The following is a 16,487-nucleotide window of genomic DNA, read 5'->3' on the forward strand; positions in this document are numbered from 1 at the left end:
GGTCTAGACCAGAAATATCCAGTGAAGGACGTAACATCACTATGTCAGCTTAAACAGAAGTCAGCAGCCACAATTATGAAATTTCACATCCGTCCACGTGGGAAAGGACATCCGACATCATGATAGTCCATCAGAGGGAATCTACTGTCATTCATAAAATGCAAGTACTTTTTCATGTAATCAACTTTTCATTTCAGTCAACTGTTGTATGATCTTAATGTTGATATTACTATTAAAGTAGGAGTAGAATTGATATATTTTTCACTTCAGACTTTTATTAGGTGTTTGTAGAATAGAGACATGAATGCTGTAGTTCTATTTTAGCAATGTGTACAATAAATGTTGTGGCATATAATAAATTTAAAAATTCCAACAATTAACTATTTAATTTAATAATCTTAAGTTAATTGCATCCAACTATGAGTTGAGATGAGTTTAATAGTAGAAGCTGAACTTCACACGTTCTATCATAGTAGAAGGATCAGATACTCATCACACTCAGGATATTTCTGGTAGTGAAAAGGAATTGTGTTCTGTTTGCTAACATTAATATTGCTAATAGACTATTCTTGAAAAAAAAAAAATATATATATATATAACCAGAAGATCAGATATTATAACTTGAAAGGAAACCAATTGAACTAAACATTTGTAAAAGCCTAATATACTGTAAAACGATTAACTGAATGGAACGAATCTGAAAGTGAAGTAATTAAATTATTCTAGGAATAATAATCAATCTGCAGGGCTAAATCACTCTTAATTACAGAGATGATCAATCCTTAATAAAACAGATAGTGAATGACAGTTTTATTAAACCTGAATTAATGATAAATTCATAATTCATAAGAATATTTAACAATTCTCCAAAATAAAAATTATTATAGCCTTAAATGATAAATAATGACGATCATACAAGGAAGAATTCATTAATGAAATTATGAGAGAGTTACAAATGGAAGCTTCATAGGGGTAAATAATATAAATATTTTACATAATGTAACTAAGCAGAAATTAGGATATGTGAAGGTGAATTCACAATTTATAGGATTGTACAGAATACGAGTGATAGAATACTTTAAAAACCATATGGTCAATTAAGACTTAATCCAGACATAGAATTGAACAATTTTGGAGATAATCTGACAACATTTGTCACGAATAATGGAATAGAATTAGTAGGATCTTAGTAACATTTTAACTCCAGAAGGAGAATTTTCAAGCAATAAGTTTTATTTGGCTGATTTTATGTTAGAGCTACGAAAGATTAAATTTATTATGGAAATAATTTCCAGTGTTCCAATTAATGAATATCATGTTTATATATATAATTTCCATTTATTTCGGAAAGACCTCCTGTATTTACGGGCTGCCGCTAAGAACAAGGTAAAACACAAATTTTTTGTACATATCTATTAAAGAAAATTCTAAATTATAAAGGAACAGTATAATTAGGGCAGCATTTCAGAGCTGTAGCTGTAGAGGTGGTGTCTCAGGATGTTGATGGAGCCTGGGAGGACGAAGGTCGTGATTTCTGGGATGAGCTTCATTGATAGTTGGAAGCGCTTTCATGTGGCGACGAAGTGATGTGGTACGGTACTGCGAGCTCCGACCATTATCCCTATTTCGATTTCCTGAAGGTGTTTAGATTTGTAGTAAGGCATAGTGGGTTTGTATGTGTTAATCTTTTCTAGATTAACTTCCTCTGGCTAACCGCTATGGTGCTCTAAGCCGACAGTCGGATCTAATATGAATCCTTGAGAGGCTATGTTAATTCTCTGCGAACTACCATTTATGGCCAGTCCGTGTGCCTCTTACATTGAATCCCTTCTTTCTCAGTTCTTCGGCAATGAAGGATCTGATCTGGTGGTGTCGCGTTTCTTAGGAGCTCCCCGCACGTGCAAAATCCCAGGACATGACCAAGAGTTTCTTTCTCTCCGTGGCAATGCCGACAGAGGTTGTTAGGGATCTGCCTGGCATCGAGCGCACCGCAGAAACATTAGCAGTCATCTTTATAGCCTCTCTCCACCCATTACAAGTAGTGTTGGCTACTGAATGCACGATTCGAAGCAGCGTATCGATTCATTCGAGTGTCCGAGTTAATCGAGTCATAGGAACGGCGAGCTATCGGCACACGATTCAGCTTACTCCCAGCGGACAGTGCCGAGTGGTGCACTCACTGGACGTTGCCGGGGAGCCGAGCTTCCGCGGCAGCGAGACAGTGAATCATGGCACACCGAAAGAATCGTGAACGAGCACGGCTCAGTGAGACACAAGATACACACGGCTCCTTATCGGGTCACTGGACACTGGCGAGAGCCGAGCTTCCGCTGCAGCGAGACATACAGTGAGCCATAGCACACCGAAAGAAACGTATGCTGTAATGGACTCTCGAGCTCATCTCATATGAAAATAATACCCATTTGCATTCACTGTCCTCTTCTTACAGGGAGGTTTATATAATAGATGGATTTATTTGCAGTGTTAAAAAGGTAGTCAAATCATAATTCTGAAGTAGCTAGTAAGTAGGTAGGCTATTAGGTTATACTATTTATTAGTTTAATGAATCTTAATATAATAACTTAGTTGACATTTGACAATTAAACTCGACTCTAGCCTGCCCTAAGACTATGAGTCATGCTAACGACCACTCAAAAGTACCTGTTTTATATTGGGAAGAACGGCTCGGTATTCTCTCAGTTCATATGTCACATCGTTGCACAAGACTTCAATCACATGTGGACAGACGCAATAACTTAACCAACAGTATGTTGAATCAGAAAACCAGCGGGCTACTGTACATCCCGGGTAGCCTATACAAAATATGACGATTTAAAAAAATCCTCAGTTGATATAAAATTACATATTTTCAAAAATGACTGAGCGAGTTGTCGTGCAGTTAGTATCGCGTAGCTACAATATTTAAAAATTAAGAAGGTTCCTCCTATTAGAATTTAGTACTATGAGCTTTTGGTCTTCCTTAAGCAGTGGCAACGATGTTAGAAGTTGGACCTTATTGCGAAGGACTTTCATTATAGCAGTCTCCTATTCAATAGGAGGAACCTTAATTTTTAAATATTGTAATCCCACTTCAATGCGGATCATAAAATTGATAAATATTAATCGCGTAGCTATGCGTTTGCATTCGGGGGATGGTGGGTTCGAATCCCCCGTCGGCAGCCGTTAAGATGGTTTTCCGTCGTTTCCCCATTTTCACACCAGGAAATGCTGGGACTGTACCTTAATTCAGGCCATGGCTGCTACCTTCCTAATCCTAACTTTTCCCACCCTGCGTCGCTGGAAACATTCGATGTATTAGAGTGACTAGCATTTTTTTAAAGAAAGGAGTTCATAGTATGAAGACCAGATGGCAGCTGCGAGCACTGAATGCTGTTGCTCGCTGTCTTACCAGCACATACTTTACAGATGCAGTAGGAGCGGTGACTAATGTGCCATGAATCGGATCACTGCATCGATTCAGTAACGTGAATGGAATAAAATGAATCTAATGTCCCATCACTAATTACAAGACAGTCCGGTATGATCTCGCACCCAAGAGTTTGCTGGTGTATACTCTTTGTAAAGTTGTTCTCCGAGTCCTTTTTGCGGCAGTGAACACCAGGAGGTGAATTCACGTTCTCGTAGCTCTTGACGGATCTTCTTAGTATCGCACAAGCCGTTCTTGGCCGTTATTTTCTGGGTATCAGCATTTGTTAGTTTAAGGCATTCCATACATTCCCGACTCTCCACATGAGAATCCCTCGAAGCGACACCAAGTGGATGTTTAGTCTTCAGCAAGATATTGCAGGTATTAATGAATTGTAGGTAAACTTCCCACGAGGTTTTAAAAAGAGCGAGTCCTTTGTACGTCTTTTTGGTGTACAGCATGCCATCTGGGGTATCCATCGGCAACTGCAATATCTCCCATGTTGCACTTTTAATCATTTTATTGCTACTGGATAAAAACTTCTGTAAGATTTTCTTGAATGTATGTCAGGAAAGGGTATCAGGGTGGGACAGGTTGAGGAATTTAGTACTATGAGCTTTTGGTCTTCCTTAAGCAGTGGCAACGATGTTAGAAGTTGGACCTTATTGAGAAGATCTTTCATTACAGCAGTCTCGTCAAACACTAGAGTATCCCTGAAGGTAGTTCCAAGGTAACGAATTTGTTTGCAGTCTGATTAAGTCAATGCTATAGCCATCCTCCACAGATAGCGACTCTTGCTTCAACTCTTCTCTGATTACACATATCCCTGTACACTTCTGTGGATTGATATCAAGACCAATTTCTTCGAACTTCCTGCGGGGTAGTCGAGTAAGATCTAAGGCGTCGTCTTTGTTCTTCCCGATGATGACGGTGTCGTTGGCAAAGCCCATTGCGGTTATAGATGGCAGTTCGGGTGACAGATGCCCCGTAATGCCGCGACAGACCATCTTCGCTTAACTCGTGTAAGATATGATCTACGGCTAGGTTATAGAGGGCTGGTGATAATGGAGATCCCTGCATCACACCTCTCTGAGGATAGGTTTTGTTCTACCCTTCTGCATTTCGATTTGAGTGATGTTCCCGGTCTGAAGGTTGAAAATTACGTCTGAGTTTTGAAGGTATTCCTTTGGACTGTAGAGTTTTTAGAAGGTGGCTGCGACCAATATTGTCAAATGCCTTTCGAATGTCCTCCCCCTGTGTGTGGGGGCGGTAGAATATCACCTACGGTATCCCCTGCCTGTCGTAAGAGGCGACTAAAAGGGGCCTCAGGGGCTCAGAACTTTGGAGCGTGGGTTGGCGACCACGGGCCCTCAGCTGAGCTCTGTCATTGCTTCCATTTGTGCCAGGCTCCTCACTTTCATTTATCCTATCCAACCTAGCTTGGTCAACTCTTGTTCTTTTCTGACCCCGACGCTATTAGGTTTGCGAGGGCTAGGGAGTCTCATTTTCACGCCCTTCATGGCCCTTGTCTTTTGGCAGATATCTTCATTTATCGAAGTGTCGGATCACTTCCATTTTTCCTTCTGATTAGTGTTATATAGAGGATGGTTGCCCAGTTGTACTTCCTATTAAAACAATGACCACCATCACTTTCGAATGTCCAAAAAATTTCCATGATGTCTTCTTTCCTCTGTTTAGCAGATTTTAACAATGCGCTGAGAATTGGAAGTCCACCATCACTTTCGAATGTCCAAAAAATTTCCATGATGTCTTCTTTCCTCTGTTTAGCAGATTTTAACAATGCGCTGAGAATTGGAAGTATTTATAACGGTGCCTAGAGTTGAAGAGAATCCTTGCTAGTGTTCATTATAGTGGATGTACTCACGTAGGCGTCTGTCAAGTACGTGTTGATTTTTTAAAATAAAAGTCCACCATTGTCTAATTTGTTATTTAGCCATATGCCTATCCAACCACATCCCCTTTTGTTAAAACTTTTAATTAAATGCCTCTAAAAAGTTTTGTCGACCACGAACGTTCCACACAGGAATACCTCACATTCACTGACCGAGCGACCTCCGAAAAGGGAGCAATATGTAATCTGCCACCTGGTTGACAGCCCTAAATGCAGATCAGTAGTAAATAGAAATTATGAATTCTCAGGTCTCTACCAACTTTGATGTGTTCAGGATACTCATTACACCAGTACATCTCACTCCCCAACATCTGGAATAGCTTGTACAAGGTCACCCAATTTCTATCCTATGTCAAGTGAAAATACACTGAAACCTAATAATGTCGGGGACACTGTTCTTGTTATTTCTGTGCAAATAACTGCTTTGTAGCAAGCTCAGACTTATGGAAAATGCATGGAGAGAAAAGTGGAGGAGTTGCACATATCGCTGTGATATGGGAAGGTGGTGGGAGGAGACAGTTCATTAGTTTGGTGACATGACAAAAGCGCCGAGTAATTCTGAAGACTGCCACCATGCACGCATGCTGTGATGTGCAAATGTACTTAATTTATTTGTTGTATTAGAAATGATTTCACTACAATCTGGGTTTATGTCAGTTAAAGCTATTTACAATTCCCCTAATGGATGTTCTGCCGGACAAATGAGATCTTTATTTTAACTTGGCATAGATAATTTGCAAAAACAGCTGCTCACACAATTAAGTTGAAGCAATCAGCCAAAATTATGGTTGCTTCTTAACCCCTCCGAACTCCGAACCCCCCCCCCAACTGGCAGTCTAACTTTTCCATGCGATTTTGGTGTGCTGCTAGTAATCGGACTGTTGCTTCACTTCACTTTTGGGATTCCTCCCCTACATACGTATTATACACGTATGAATTTAGGCACACAGTTGTAATAAAGCTAGCGAGTAGTACTGTGAGTGCTGAACGAGGAAAATAGGGGATCACTGTTCCACAATATCAGGCGGCCATAGGTTGATGGCATGGGCGAATGAAGTGTGTGTGTATGGCAAGTGGGAAGATGAACCTGCAACAAACTAGGCTGCAAGTAACTCTGCTGGTGGCAGTAGTATTGCCAATACTACTTGTGATAGATGTAGAAGTTGATCCTGGACCAGTGGGAGCAATGCGCTGGGAAGACATGGAAAAGATTATAAGAAAATTAAGAGGTCTGTTAGGGTAAACAAATGACAGAGCTAATTTGAGAGCAGAACAATGAAATGAGAGAAATAAAACAGTGTACAAGAAGAGCTAAGAGTTATAACAGAAAAGGTGGTTCAGAATTCTGGTGATGTGAAATTAGTGAAGGCTAAAATGAAGGGGCTGGAGGAAGAGTTCAGACAAGTCAAGTGGCAACAGAAAATGATCAGCCTGGAAGTAAAGATAAAAAATATTTTCATCTACAGTATAGCAGAGAATGAACAGTAAGTAAAGTGTTGGACATGAAAGTAACCATATGAAGGGAAACTGTAGGGAAGAGGATGTATACAGGTTGGGGAGAAGTTAAACAGAAAAGACCAATTAAAGTTTAGTTGGTCTTGGCCCTGATGATAAACTCATCCTCAATAAGCAAGATATATACAGGAATACTGGCAGAACGATTGATAAATTGGGCAGAGGGGTGCTCGATCCTGTCTAGAGTTCAATCAGGATTCAGAAAGGAAATGAGGACAGGTGATGATATAATGGTATTAAAAATAATAATGGATAAATACATGAAGGAGAAAGGCAAGATGTCTACTGCAACAATCAATATAGAGAAAGCTTATGATTCGGTGAGTAGCAGGGCTGTCATCTACAAGTTTAGGCAGATCGGAGTATTTGACAAGGGAAGTATCAGGAATGACAGGTCGAAACCTACCTTTAATTTTTTTTGACAACTGTACTGTAAGAGGATAGTATGCGATTAATCAGCCTCGAGATTTAACTGCGAGGCTCTGAAATCGTACCTGGAACCCTGGTACGCAAGCATGATTGGTGGCGCAGCTGGACATCCCTGAACAGCTCGGAGTTATGGTGTGGCGGGACGTATATACATGCAGTCTATACCCGCTCTGAAGCTGTATTGTTTCACTCACTTGTGTCCACCTCCGTAGTAAACTCAATATATGCTGATGACTGAGGCCTATGTTTGATTCCTTGTAAAGTCAGATATTTAAGGTTTGCAAGAGGGGTGGTATATGATTAAGTCATGCAGCTAACCTATTCTGTAGGTGTTTCTGAAAAGTTTTTCTCCAACTCAAGGAATACAAGTGCACGAATTTACAATCTAGGTTGTTGAAGCTTCCAATGTTTTCCACCTTTACACACAGATTTCAGATTTTTTTTTTAAAGGTGCAATAACTGAATTTTAACAGTGTTTGAATGACAAACCCATGGTAAGCTTACAGGCTGAGAAGCATTATGGTTGCTATTTGTAAATGATTAAATTATATTTTACAGATCCTTCACAGGAACCTTCAGATCCTAAGAACAGCACAAAAAGAAAACGCATATGCATGGAGAAAAATATACAGGCCAGTAAAAATATATCACAATAATAATAGAAAGGTCATCAGAAATAATGGAAAGTACAAAGGAAAGTCAGATTACACTAGCATATACCCGCTCTGAAGCTGTATAGTTTCACTCGTGAGTCACTCACAAAAGAATAGCAGAAATGACAGGTCCCGCTTCACTTAGCGAACAAGCAACTTCTATTACATGTAACTAATCTCATTATTAGACCCGTATTGAACTATGCTATGATATACTAACAAATTTGTTGGTTGTTTTGATCCACCTTTTCAATACAAATTACAGTTTGTGTTGCTAAGTTGTAATGTTACAACACTAATTTACCAGGACATGTTTCGCTTTTATTCACAAGCATCATCAGCCTATACAATTGCCTCAAGGTTTGTCATATTTGGATTGTTGTTACAAACTTCATTACATTGAATGTAAATCTAATTCCAGTGATAATATTTAAAACATAATAATATACACATTAAAAATTATTACAATATGATTTGCAATGTTAAAATGGAGTAACTCTTAAAACACATTGACGTCCAAAACAGTTTTTACAATTTGAAAATTTGGCTAAAAATTGTTTACAATGTTAAAATAAAATTGATTCAACTATAATTTGGCATTAAAATTTGAGTCATAAATATAAATATTGGATGTTAATATATAGAAGCCATAGTTTCTGAAGTGCGTTGGTTTCTAGAATACAGTAACATTTCAGTATTGAGAATTTTAGTTAAGAATTGTGCTCTCTAAATAATGTTATTTAAAAAAACTGCAATTTTGCATCATGCGTGATTAGAGTCATGATGATAATCTGGAATTGAAGTCTTGGGTTCGTTGGAAAATGGCTTCTAGATTTGATGAGGCTTGCTGCTGCAGTTTGGCAATTAGATCAGAGGAAGTATTGACATATTTAATTCTTGTTTGTAGCGACCAGACTCTCCGATGGAAGTTGATTGTTTTGATTTAAGTTATGGTTAGAAGGGGCTTCAATCCAAATTTTGAGTATGTGATTATGTTTCTTTCGATTTATAGAATGGAAGAAGCATCCCTTTGTCTGCTGCTACAGAATCTTGTGGACCTTATTACGTTACTGTGACTATTGTCTGTTGTGGTTCTACTCCTTGTGTTCTACTCCTGATCAAATTGCCAAACTGCAGCAGCAAGCCTCATCAAATCTAGAGGCCATTTTCCAACGAACCCAAGACTTCAATTTTAGATTATTATCATGACTAATCACGCATGATGCAAAATTACAGGTTTTTTTAAATAACATTATTTAGAGAGCACAATTCTTAACTAAAATTCTCAATACTGAAATATTACTGTATTCTAGAAACCAACGCACTTCAGAAACTATGGCTCCTATATACTAACATCCAATATTTATATTTATGACTCAAAAATTTTAATGCCAAATTATAGTTGAATCAATTTTAACATTGCAAACAATTTTTAGCCAAATTTTCAAATTGTAGAAACTGTGTTTTGGATGTCAATGTGTTTTAAGAGTTACTCCATTTTAACATTGCAAATCATACTGTCATAATTTTTAATGTGTGTATATTCTTATGTTTTAAATATTATCACTGAAATTAGATTTACATTCAATGTAATGAAATTTGTAACAACAATCCATATATGACAAACCTTGAGGCAACTGTATAGGCTGATGATACTTGTGAATAAAAGCGAAACATGTCCCAGTAAATTAGTGTTGTAACATTACAACTTAGCAACACAAACTGTAATTTGTATTGAAAAGGTGGATCAAAACAACCAACAAATTTGTTAGTATATCAAAGCAACTTCCAGTCGAAACGATTTCATTCACCTCTTGTCTCCTTTCAGAATCCTCTCAGTAAAGAAGCAATTCAGTATTATCAGTTCCAAGGAACGGAAAAACAATTTTTTGTACTATTTGATTTTATTTACCTTCGTTCGCTTCGGATGTGTCTGCTGTAAGACCTCATCCTACACTGCACTTTGCTAATAAGCACTTCCGTATCTAATCGAGCATCCACTGCCCTGGTTAGCACTCTACTAGACCACAAACTAAACCGCCCGGCAACACGCGTCAACTATAAACATTCAAATAAGGTGTAGCGTGACGTCAGGCATGACGTCCCAACCTACCTCAGTCACATGCCTGGCAGGAGGAAGGCACTGCGAGATGCAAGCAGGTAAGTATTAAATGGTACCATTTAAACAATGTTAGTTCACATGCTTGTCCTGTAGCATCCAACTATAAAAGGAGCCTAACAGTTGAATTATACCTGTGGAACCTGGAGGAATCTGAAGCCGTTTGTTTTGCGGGGAGGGGCGTCTTTATGACAATTGTATCACTGTGGTCCACAAATCAAAAAGCAGGGCAGTTGTCTTCAGAGAATGGAAAAAAGGCTTCTCTAAACCATATTTTCAGTTCTGTTTTCCCCCATTTTTCCTGATTGTGGCAATAACCATGTTACCTGGTTTAAACATATTTTTTTAATTAGAGAACCAAAGGTTCCGCTCTGCTCCTGCAGTACAATAAATAATTTAGGGAACAAAGAACCATCCATACTGATTGTAGGTATTATGGTTTATGAATGTATGAGTGAACTAACTTATTGGGTTATCACGTGCGTGTGCTTCTTATCTACAAAATATTGAGTACTTTTCGATTGCATTTCGCTCTTTAACATGCTTTGATCAGTGTTATAAGTAGAGGGCAGGGTGTAATGGGGAATCGTTCAAGCTGTCTCCAGGAAATTCTGCAGCCTTATTCTTTTGTTTTTTGTCCTGAATATACAAACGGGATACACATTTTGTAATTTTCCTCCTCTGCCAATTCTACTCCCATGACTGATCCAGGCACGAGAGGCAGAGAAATTACTTTTTTCGATAGATAGTTCACATGCAATTTCCAAGGCTCACAGTCATAAATCTTCATCACTTACATTTTTCCTTTCCCTTCTTGCCTCCTGGAAACAGAAATAGAGATTTTCATACAGACTTTTTTCAGGTTCAATCGGACTTGCCGACATACCCATATTTGATGATGTAGATGTTGATTCCCATAGGGAACCTAAAATATTTGTCCCGAATGAGTAAATTTATAATACCAATATAAATGGTCCGTTATTGGACATTATAAATTTTCCAGCTAACTCATTCTTGGTTGCCTGCGTTTCGCCCTCGTGTGCTAAGTTAGGCTCGTCAGTAGCCTATGCAGTGGCCTCCACGGTATGCACTAGCCTTGCGTCTTGGGTGGTGTGCTAAGTCCCAACTGACGAGCCTAACTTAGCACACGAGGGCGAAATGCAGGCAACCAAGAATGAGTTAGCTGGAAAATTTATAATGTCCAATAACGGACCATTTATATTGGTATTATAAATTTACTCATTCGGGACAAATATTTTAGGTTCCCTATGGGAATCAACATCTACATCATTTGATGGCCAGGCAGGTATCAATTTTTGAAAATGAGACATAGCTCTCATAGTGCATTGGCACTGCTGGTGGCTTCAAGTAGCCTATGCAGTGGCCTCCACGGTATGCACTAGCCTTGCGTCTTGGGTGGTGTGCTAAGTCCCAACTGACGAGCCTAACTTAGCACACGAGGGCGAAACGCAGGCAACCAAGAATGAGTTAGCTGGAAAATTTATAATGTCCAATAACGGACCATTTATATTGGTATTATAAATTTACTCATTCGGGACAAATATTTTAGGTTCCCTATGGGAATCAACATCTACATCATTTGATGGCCAGGCAGGTATCAATTTTTGAAAATGAGACATAGCTCTCATAGTGCATTGGCACTGCTGGTGGCTTCAAGTAGCCTATGCAGTGGCCTCCACGGTATGCACTAGCCTTGCGTCTTGGGTGGTGTGCTAAGTCCCAACTGACGAGCCTAACTTAGCACACGAGGGCGAAACGCAGGCAACCAAGAATGAGTTAGCTGGAAAATTTATAATGTCCAATAACGGACCATTTATATTGGTATTATAAATTTACTCATTCGGGACAAATATTTTAGGTTCCCTATGGGAATCAACATCTACATCATTTGATGGCCAGGCAGGTATCAATTTTTGAAAATGAGACATAGCTCTCATAGTGCATTGGCACTGCTGGTGGCTTCAAGTAGCCTATGCAGTGGCCTCCACGGTATGCACTAGCCTTGCGTCTTGGGTGGTGTGCTAAGTCCCAACTGACGAGCCTAACTTAGCACACGAGGGCGAAACGCAGGCAACCAAGAATGAGTTAGCTGGAAAATTTATAATGTCCAATAACGGACCATTTATATTGGTATTATACCCATATTTTCCAACTGCTTCTTCCACAAGTAAGGATATCTCTCCAACTTCACTAAACTAAAATATTTGTGGACACGTGAAAGTGATAGGCCTAATCGCTTTTTAACACCTTCATTAAGCCAGAATTTTACAGCCCTCTTTTACTCCATACAGATTTTTTCTGGCACACTTTTTACATGATTAGGAACATAACTAGAACTGGACAATTAGCGTGACAGGGGACTATAAACATCAGATTCCGGGGAGTCTTAATCTAGTTTCACACCGGGACCTGGAGCTTCGCTTGCAATACGCAGGTTTTGACAAACTGCATCACTTGAGTTGCTTTCACTGCCTCCACTGTGGAGAAACTTCAATATGTTTCACTCCTCTATGAGGATTTTCCATAAAATCAGATATTGTCCCATTTCTCTGGAGCAAGTTTTTCCTCAAAATGCCTTTTCTCAGAAATAACTCATTACAAACTCAGTTTCATTAATAGGATTTAAAACGTCATCCTCCAAGCAAGTCAATTTTAGCGTCTTGCTTTTTGTAAAACAACTATCAAAACAATTACGTAATTGCTGGATACAGTGAAATGCCCCACAGCTGACATATTTACAGTATTTGCGCAACATCCCAGTGATCTATATCAGAGATTCACCACATGATTTCTGAGACTTGCAGTTAAATCTGGAAGCTTATTTTCTGCATGTTGTCCTCTTATGGCGTGACTGAATAAAAAAATTCAAGGTATCTTTCGACCTGTCTTACCTGATACTTCCCTTGTGAGAATATAAGAGCAATTGAAAATACACATTCAGAATTTAAATGTTCTATCAGAGTGAAAGATGGTGTAGTGGTAGGGGAGAATATTAAAATTGGGCATAAACAGGGGTGTAAATTGTAACTTATATTACTTTTAGTGTTTAATAATATCTCCTAATCGAAAAGCTTTGAGAACGGAGCTCCTTCGTGTCTCAAGAATCAAGACATTCCAGACCTAATTTCTCCTGACATCATCCTACTCTTATGAGATAGAAAACAATGGTAAAGAGTGGAATTTAAAAGTTAATCTACAGAAAACCAGAGTAATGGTTTGTAAAAGGGATGACAAGCTTTCAAAGAGTGCACAGCGGTGGATGGATAAGCTAGAATTTTTTTTAAAACTGAATGCCTAGGGATGATTATAATCACTAATCAGCAATGGCAGATGGTCAGAACAGATAAAAAGAGCAAAACTGAAGAGAGTATGAAGTGGCTTGGCTAGTATAAAAATACCGGATAAAAAGATGCCTAACATCGAAGATAAAGTGTAGAAAAACATTTAATTCAGTAGTTAAAGCAAAGGTACTGTATGGAGTTGAAATTTGGGGAGTAGATTATGGAATCATAGCTTTAGATGTAGTTGTTGGTGAATTTTACAAAATTATGAGATTGCCAAACTGTACTGCAAATAGTGGAGTGAGAATTGTGAAGGGATGAGTATGCAGGCTGATATTGTGAAAAAAATATCTAAGTATTGACTGAGATTAAAAACTGGGGGTAGTGAAATTCTAGGCATAACATATCAGCACAAAATGAATCAAAATGAGTGCTACTGGGTGGATGGGGTGAAGAAGCTACAAGAAGAGACAGGAATAGGGTGCTACTGGGAAAATTTTATCAAGGAAGGACAGGAGATTGTGTAAGAAGGTAGTCCAGTAGTCCAAAGAGTGGAAGACATAGAAAGACAAATAAGGACAGAATGTAACAGCAAGAGAATACCAATCGAATTTTGCAAAACATGTGAAAATATGGCAAAAAGGATGCAACTGTTAACAAGAAGGGAAATGAGAGGAATAACTTTGTTGAAGGCCAGAAAATACCTCAGAAGACTAAGGTTGTCCAACAGGTATAAGTAAAATTTATTGGATATGCATATTTTGAACACTTCTTGTAACATTTTGCAAATTGGAATATCTTTGGTATTCTGTAGTACTAAGAAAAACTCCATGTAATAGTCATGATTACAACAAATCAATACTCTCCCCAGTGAGTGGTTATCCATGACAATAGCATTCATTCATTTACATAGGTACAGTATTTTCGCCAGTGATGACCTACATCGTTCTTATTTTTAAGTGCAACAGAATAGTTACACTACCTGTGCTATTATATTCTTTCACTTGTTCATCTTGAAAGATTGCAGACAAAGATTAAACAATTTCCTTTTATATTAGGGCCATCCTACTTTGTTAACCACAACATTTTTGCCACTTAGTGGAGCACATGGAACAACTGCATTTGAAAACATGCATGAAATATTAAAAGATAGTAATAATACTTACTGATTTAGGCATTTTGGTTTTTTTCTTTTCTTGTATAAAAAATTATAAAAACTCTGCTATCTGAAACAGAAGTACAAGTATAGACATTAACAATAGGTGAAGTTTTAAAACAAGATTTATCAAACAATATAAGATTACAAGTTTATTTACACCACCCTGTTTTAAGGGCACAAAAAACTTCGAGAGAAATATCCGAGACCTTGGATAGGAGACAACCTTATTTCCTACATTTCTTATCAATATTCTAGAAAGGGAGGAGAAAAAGAAAATGAATAGCGATTAGGATAAATCAGGTGAACTCACTGTAGATCCTAAAATTTCACAAGTCCTGATTGCATGAGAGCATGCCCAATAATAGCAAAACAGTTTGCATTTATGTGTGCCGACAATTGTCATCAGAGCATCAACAAAACGTCAAGAAGGTCAATGTCTCGTAGCATGAAAACGCATTTGTGTTCTTTATAGCCCAACAAAATATATTTTGGACAGATCTTTACTTAACATTTCCACTGGTTCAGCAGCATGCCACTGCTGGGGCCCAGCCATTTTTAAAAAGCCACCTGTTTGACTGCCGAGTTCTATATTAGTGCATATTAAAGAAATCATTACTGAAAAAAATATTTACAAACGACAAATTTTCCTGACTTTTTATTTACACACGTACGTATGTCAAATATTAGAGCCGATGGATGACAGAAAGGAAACTGTCACTGTTCCTATCCAGATTACTATTCACCCTTCCAGCAGTTTCACTGGACAATATCATACACGCTTCCACAATCTGAAGCTATCATTATTCTGCAAAATATCCCACATTTCTTCTAGAATCGCTCTTACTGTTATAAAATATACTTGTACAAAGCTTTATCTACTACACAATCACCATCACTTGCAATTCCTATCAGTTTGAGAAGCACCAAAATTTTGCTTGTAAATTGAGTAAAAGAACACAAAGGGAGGGTTGTACAGTGTCTAGAAAAAGAGGACATTCGAGTCATCTACCGGAAGAAAAAGAAACTGCTGGGTAGAACTCTTCTGGTCTCCAAAAACACAAGCATATCACAGCAGGCTACACTGAACGAGCGCTAAACGACTTGACTCCTCTACGGACCAAAGAAGACTGCTTAAACGACCATACTTCTCTACAGAAGCGAAGGTGTTAAAGAAAATTCTTGATTTTGCAAGTTAATTCTATACAACACAGAAAATAAAATATTGTGAATTTGTAATAAAAACTTTTGATGTAAAGTGGCTTCAACGTATGAAGGTGCCTGCTGAGGGGAACCCTCCATTACCTTAACATGTTCGCTGCCACCATTTTCTAAAATATCTTTCTCAGGAGCTGTTTTGGCTGTATTAGTCAATCCTAATACATGGCACTAAATTTTATCAAAAAAAAAGTGTGCCCACTGAGTTAAAAAATTAAATATTACACATTTAAAACAATATTTATTTATTTATTTATTGACACTTTCGGCCTGCAGTCTAATATCTTGGAACTTGAAAATAGGTGCAATGAGTATGGTATGAAAATTAGCCTCTCGAAGACTAAATTGATGTCAGTAGGTAAGAAATTCAACAGAATTGAATGTCAGATTGGTGATACAAAGCTAGAACAGGTCAATAATTTCAAGTATTTAGGTTGTGTGTTCTCCCAGGATGGTAATATAGTGAGATTGAATCAAGGTGTCGTAAAGATAATGCAGTGAGCTCGCAGTTGCGATCAGCAGTATTCTGTAAAAGAAGTCAGCTCCCAGACGAAACTATCTTTACATCGGTCTGTTTTCAGACCAACTTTGCTTTACGGGAGCGAAAGCTGGGTGGACTCAGGATATCTTATTCATAAGTTAGAAGTAAACGACATGAAAGTAGCAAGAATTATTGTTGGTACAAACAGGTGGGAACAATGGCAGGAGGGTACTCAGAATGAGGACATAAAGGCTAATTTAGGAATGAACTCTATG

The 16,487-nt window shown here is 38.2% G+C and overlaps 1 protein-coding gene across 4 annotated transcripts in view; it reads right to left on the minus strand.

Annotated features, from left to right (window-relative positions):
• Moe (Moesin) overlaps window positions 1-16,487 on the minus strand; it is a 310,308-nt gene that overhangs the window by 254,424 nt on the left and 39,397 nt on the right. For 2 of the 4 annotated variants that reach the window (XM_067152408.2, XM_067152410.2), the window contains exon 2: window positions 14,524-14,583. In XM_067152408.2, coding sequence (XP_067008509.1) covers window positions 14,524-14,535 — 12 coding nt within the window. In that variant the 5' untranslated portion in view covers window positions 14,536-14,583. The remainder of the gene's footprint in view (window positions 1-14,523; window positions 14,584-16,487) is intronic. The other 2 variants (XM_067152409.2, XM_067152411.2) reach the window with 1 other exon arrangement.

The sequence above is a fragment of the Anabrus simplex genome, chromosome 8 (genome assembly GCF_040414725.1).
Source record: "Anabrus simplex isolate iqAnaSimp1 chromosome 8, ASM4041472v1, whole genome shotgun sequence".
Lineage (NCBI taxonomy): Eukaryota > Metazoa > Arthropoda > Insecta > Orthoptera > Tettigoniidae > Anabrus > Anabrus simplex.